This window comes from Mastacembelus armatus, chromosome 6, assembly GCF_900324485.2.
Source record: "Mastacembelus armatus chromosome 6, fMasArm1.2, whole genome shotgun sequence".
Taxonomy (NCBI): domain Eukaryota; kingdom Metazoa; phylum Chordata; class Actinopteri; order Synbranchiformes; family Mastacembelidae; genus Mastacembelus; species Mastacembelus armatus.
The window spans coordinates 12,343,793-12,349,792 of NC_046638.1; the positions used below are offsets into that span (position 1 = coordinate 12,343,793).

At 39.6% G+C, this 6,000-nt stretch overlaps 1 protein-coding gene across 1 annotated transcript in view; it reads right to left on the minus strand.

Moving 5' to 3' along the window:
* The window catches only part of LOC113132990 (NT-3 growth factor receptor-like), a 168,795-nt gene extending 163,850 nt beyond the window's left edge, over window positions 1-4,945 (minus strand). Inside the window, exon 1 of the mRNA XM_026311483.1 lies at window positions 4,668-4,945. Coding sequence (XP_026167268.1) covers window positions 4,668-4,945 — 278 coding nt within the window. The remainder of the gene's footprint in view (window positions 1-4,667) is intronic.
* Between the last annotated feature and the right edge of the window lie 1,055 nt (window positions 4,946-6,000).

The following is a 6,000-nucleotide window of genomic DNA, read 5'->3' on the forward strand; positions in this document are numbered from 1 at the left end:
AAAGCCAGGGTCACGGGGATCTGCTGGAGCCTATCCCAGCTCTCTCTTGGGTGAAAGGGGTACACCCTGGACAGGTCACCAGTCCATCGCCAAGACAGACAACTTCACACACTCACACTCACTCCTACAGGCAATTTTAGTTTCACCAATCAACATAACATGCATGTTTTTGGACTGTGGGAGGAAACCGGAGTACCCGGAGTAAACCCATGCAAGCACGGGGAGAACATGCAAACTCCACACAGAAAAGCCGGGTTGCGAACCCCCTGATATATTTGGTTCAGTATCAGGAGTTCCACAAGGCCCAGTCCTGGGCGCAATTCTTTTCCTCCTTCACACTCATACACTTGGCTTTTTCTGTCACTGCCATGTTGATGACACCCACCTGTACTTGTCACTCCTCCCAACTGTTAGTTAGGAGGAGGCACCAATCCTTTCCAGGAAAATAACCTCAGCGAATGTCAAGGCACACTGTAATACTTAACCTGGACAAGACTGTGCTACGTTAGAGGATATGACACCTGCATCAAGACGTCCATCACTGACAACACTGTGGCGATGTCAACTACTGTACCTACTAGTGTTGCACAATGTACTGATACTAGAATCGAGACTTGAATGACAGTTTAAATAAGAGTTCTTTTTTACGTTCTCCATGGCACTGACACTGTCAAAGTATTTTTTCTTTGTTTTGTGTTTATTAAGGTCCATGTTCTGTCATCTATTATTCCATAACTTTTTTCCTGATGGCTTAGTTTTTTCTGACACTTAGGCACGTATTGATATCAAAGTCATCATTTTAGTATCGTGCCAACACTACTACCAGCATAACTGAAGTTGTCTCAGTAAAATGAACTGAACCATTCATTTTGAAAAAAAAAACCAAAAAAAAAGTATTCAGATCACTGTTAGGGGACTGAACAGGATTAATGACAGAAGAGCTGTTTTAAAGGGAAACTACCACTTGTGTCACCACTGCAGCATAAACAAACAAACTGAACTTGTTATGTATATTAAGCAGTGACCATTAGAGAGAGGTCACAATGACAAATACAAGTATTAACCCTGGAACTGCAGCACCTCACTGAACATTCTAACTGCTAAATGTCACATCTTAATGGAGGCACAAAATACAGCACGGTAATTTGTTTCAGTCAGAAAAAGAAAAAAAAGAAAGCATGTGTGTATGTGTGTGGACAGGTTGCTGTCCATGTAAGCAGTTCCAATTTTAAACAGCCTAGTACCTTCCCTCATGCTGTCCATTTCTTCCTTACTTCCTTTCTCTCTTCTTATTTGTTGTTTTCTTCTCATTTTTATTTCTACTCTTGCTCTTGAACCCACTACACACAGGTTTTCTTCTAATGCACTCTATCTTTCTGTGTTTCATGACACTCTCCCTCTTTTTTTCTCCAGTCATTAAATAAAGACAAAGCTTCCTTATCACAGGGCCTCTCATTTTTGGGTTTTCTGCTCATTTCACTAAAGTCTCTGTGACTAGCGTAAGAAACAAGCACTTAGTATAGCAGCAGCCCGTGTTTCTCTGTCCTACACACAGTGGTGGGTGGAAACAGGAGTTGGGAATGACTGCCACAGCAGCTTCGTTTTTTCTTCAAAAACTCTTGGAGTAAAATAGTTCAATAATGAAGTAAGGTTTTGTCCTCACAAACTAAGTCTATCACACATAGGGTCTCTCTAGCTTTTCAATTTTTTCTTGTTTTTCTCTGCACCCATGTTAATGATTTTTTTGAAAATCTGATTCTTCTCCAGGCTTTGCGATGGACTGGTGACCTGCCCAGGGTGTACTCCTGCCTTTCACCCAAAGAGAGTTGGGATAGGCTCCAGCAGATCCCCGTGACCCTAATTAGGAATGAGCGTGTATACATAATGAATGAATGATGAATGATTCTTCTCCATGCAACAATTTTACAGTTAGAGTTGCTTTATTCTTTTCTGTGTGAGCCCAGTGCACTGTGATGCGATGCCTTGCGTGACACAGTATCAGACAGCAGGAGTGAAAAACCTTTTCAAGAACAAAGAAATCCTTTTTTTGAAGAAAGACTTTTTTTTACCAACTAAAACATTTGAGAAGGACTTTGGAAAAAGTGCCAACTGCCAAACTTAACACAGCAGTGTAAAGACTACATGATGTACGCAAAGGCTTGTTTACAGGACAGTAATAAAAGACTACCGTACAACCCCAAGAAAATGGTTATTAGCTTTTCAGACTATTTTTTACTATTTTTTTAAAAAATCACTTTATCATACAAACTTGAATCTCGCTGCAGAAAATTAATCCATTGCATCGATCATGTCGTCTGCCTTTTTTGTTTATTGTCAGTCGTGCATTATCTTTACTATTATAATTAATTTAATAATAATTAATTTTGTAATTTTTGCAGAAGAATGAAATTATTATATTTTCAGTCAGTTTACTAATTCATTATTTAGATACTAATTTTCATTCATAAATAAAATACCATAAATTTTCTTCTGCAATTGATGCAAATTCTACTAAGCCTAAGTTCCCCATGTGTTATAAGTCACCGCGCAGAAACACGAAGGTTTTTGTTTCACTGTCATCAGAAACAAGGCTGAATTCACACAAAATAAGAAAACGTGTACAAGGCCAAGGCTGAGATGCTGAGGGAATTTTACTTTTCAAGGAGTCAGTGACAGCTCAGATCTAAAGCTTTCACACTCAGACTGCCAGTGTTGGTGAGATGCAAAATGCAGTGGGAGATAGAAAAGTGACAGCGTGTGTGTGTGTGTGTGTGTGTGTGTTTGTAATATTTTGCTAAATAAGAGAATATGGAACAGAGAGCACAAGGATATAATGGCAACCAGCCCCAATTCTTTCCACAACAAAGATCTGATGGACTATACCCTCTAAGTGCTGGGTGTGGAAAATTCCTCACAGCAAACATACATTCATGCACACACACTTCTACATGGCGGCTAAAAGGAAATTAATATAAAAACAGTTGATCTTTTATCCTGACATGCTGTCAAGATTGTTTTCTAATTTCATGCCACCAAAGCCCAGCTATACAATAAAGTGAACTCAACCTCAGACAACACTCAGACATTATTATGGTGCAATCACGCTGTTATTTCTCATTAGCTCATGCTACTGGAAATGCATATTTTGGTGTCAGATTTTGTTTTTTGGTCATAACCAAACTATTAATAACATGCTGTTAGTATTTAAATATGATTAATTTATACTTTATACAAGTTTCACTTGTACTTTGTCAGTAGAAACATTTTTAGTAATTCTACAAACAGTGCAGACAGACACCCACCTGATTTGTATAACTTAGACTGCTTTGATGTTTTCATTGTGGCTTGAATATACAACACTTTTCTAAACAAAGTTACTTTTTTAACAAATCTGAAATTATGCTACAGACACTCAAGAGAATAAAATGCCAGAAGAGTAGCTGAACAAGTGAAAATGCCACTAGTGACACTCTGTGACATGAAATAAAAAATGCAACTTGGGACAAGACGGTGTAATAACTTTGGACCTTCTGATCAAAATAACTGTGCCACTGTGAGTGCAGCATGTTGCTCCGGCTGGTGTAATGTCACAGTATGTTGGAAAGTGGATCTGATACCTGAATAATGGGAATCATTAGACCTTGAGCTAACATGTTTTATCAGATACAGTAACTCTAACTTTGGAGAGCAATGCCACCAGCTTCAGTGCTATTAACATCTGCTGGTTGAACACACTTTGATTTGTATGTGAATCATGACTGCTTTTATCATCCAATGAAGCGGCTACTTGGAGATATCTGGGCTCATTACTTCTCAGGCTGCGCTGTTCTCTGCCATCACAGGATAAAAAAAATAAGGTATTGAGCAAGATACTGCAGCAAGTGAGATATAATACTTCAAGGGAAAAGAATCATACAGTGCTTATTCTGCTTTGCTTAAGAAGTTGGTCTCTTAAATCATCTTACAATGCTCATTCCCAGCAAAAAGGCCAATGAAGGCTTTTCCAGTGTACAGTGTTTATGTATATGAAGTGATTCAAATGATGTACAAGTAATTTTGGTGAAAGCCAAACTGACCAAGAAAGGACTGCCTGTTTCCAGAAATGTATCTTGAGTTACTTAAACGACATTTATGCAGTGTTTTCAAATGAATTTCCCATCATTGTGAGGTACCTAAATTCACAGTCTCTCAGTTAAAAACATTTTTGGCTTGTACAGATGGCCAGGATCATGGTTTACTCTGCTCTTTAACAAAGTAATCTGCTGCGTTGAGATCACAGCATTGCATCTCATTCAATATTTGACCCTTTTAGACATTTCAAATTAAGATAACATTTAAATGCACAATGAGGAACCTTCACACTGAATGGTAAGCTTTTTAAGGGAGGACTTTTACCTAATTTACCCGTTTAAAGCACGGATATCTCCTTTTTGCCGAACTGGGGAAGCATTTCTCATGATACTAACCCATAGAGGATTCCCTTTATTCTGCATATAAAGTGGAAGGTGTGCTCAATTTCTAGGCAAATCTATTGATTTAAAAAAACAAAAAAAAGTCAGCAAACAAAATCCGTGTACCCACAGTTGTGATGTATCTACACAAGCAGCTCTCGAAAACACATAGCAGGGTTGTTAGAGGTTTGATGTGAAGCAGCAGTAAGCACTTACATGGAGGTGATGTTCTGGAAAAGGTCCTCGATGCTCCCAGTATTGTTCCCGACGCTCCCGGCGCCCTGGAAGGACAGCAACGGGAAGAATTTACTGTTGTCGGATTTATTGCAGTAGATCTCTGTGGGCAAGCAGGTGCAGGTGGGCGGACAGTCCAGCAAGGAGCTCAGGTAGTTGTGAAAGAAGAGACTGAGCAGAAAAAACACCTTCCAGCAGCACCATATCCTGGGAGAGCGACGGACGCAGAATGCGCCAGATAACGCACCGAATCCATCCATGCTGTCACGATTCAAATCCCCAGATTCTCAACTTTGCAGCACAGCAGCAGTAAAAAAAAAAAAAAAAAAAACCCACTAAAATCCTCCTGCTCAAAGTCAGCTCCGCGCTTATCTGGGTGTATGAAACCGTAACCGGTGTTGTCACCTTATTTGTCTCAACTAGAGTCCAAATGTTAAAATTAAAAAACACATTTCTCTGCATTTCCGTGAGAATCCATACGTATGAGTTTGTGACATGTAGATTTGTCAGTGATTTTGCTGATGCCAGTCACGCCTCTCCTGTTCGATTAAAAACACCGCTGAGGAGAATAAGGAGGAAAAATCCGAAAATATTCCAGGTAGGCAATAATGGCATTAAGGGGTCTGAGGTCTGGTTCTCTTTCTCTTCTTTTCCTCTCTCTGCATCGTTTTATGTCATTCCTCCATATCTCTTCCCACTCTCCCCCTCTCTCTCCCTCTGTCTCTAGCACTGTTGCTGGTACCAGGCGCTGGGAATGGTGGAGAGACACAGAAAGAGATGGGGATGCAGAGAGAGAGAAAGGCTGCATCCTCCGAGCGTCAAGACCCACCTACTGGGCAGAGTGCAAACTGACACGGATGCGCGCTCACCCAGCGGTAGCATCATTGTGAACATTGGCCAAAATCAGTCTGCCTGGTTTCACACTTCATTTCAGAGACAGTTCTAATATTCCGTTTTTGTGGACACTGTTAATCCTAAAGGATAAATCTTAAAGCAGTAATAATCGATTTTTGACCACCTGCGAGCAGAGGAACAACCTGTAAACCTGTTTCTGTTTTCGAATGCCATTTTGTCAGTCAGTTTTACCAGAGCATCTTGTTTACTACCACCCTCAAGTCAAAAATCTCTTAGTCTATAACCAAAAAGGCAAAAGACAGGGCAATTATCATTAAATACCCAAAAACTTCAAAATCTATACGCATTTAGATTTTGAGATTTATCAAAGTCATCAGGGTTGTCTCTTCTATGCAATAATTTCATATTGTGAGCTGCAATAATATATATTATATATAATACACTGGGAAAAGTTACATGA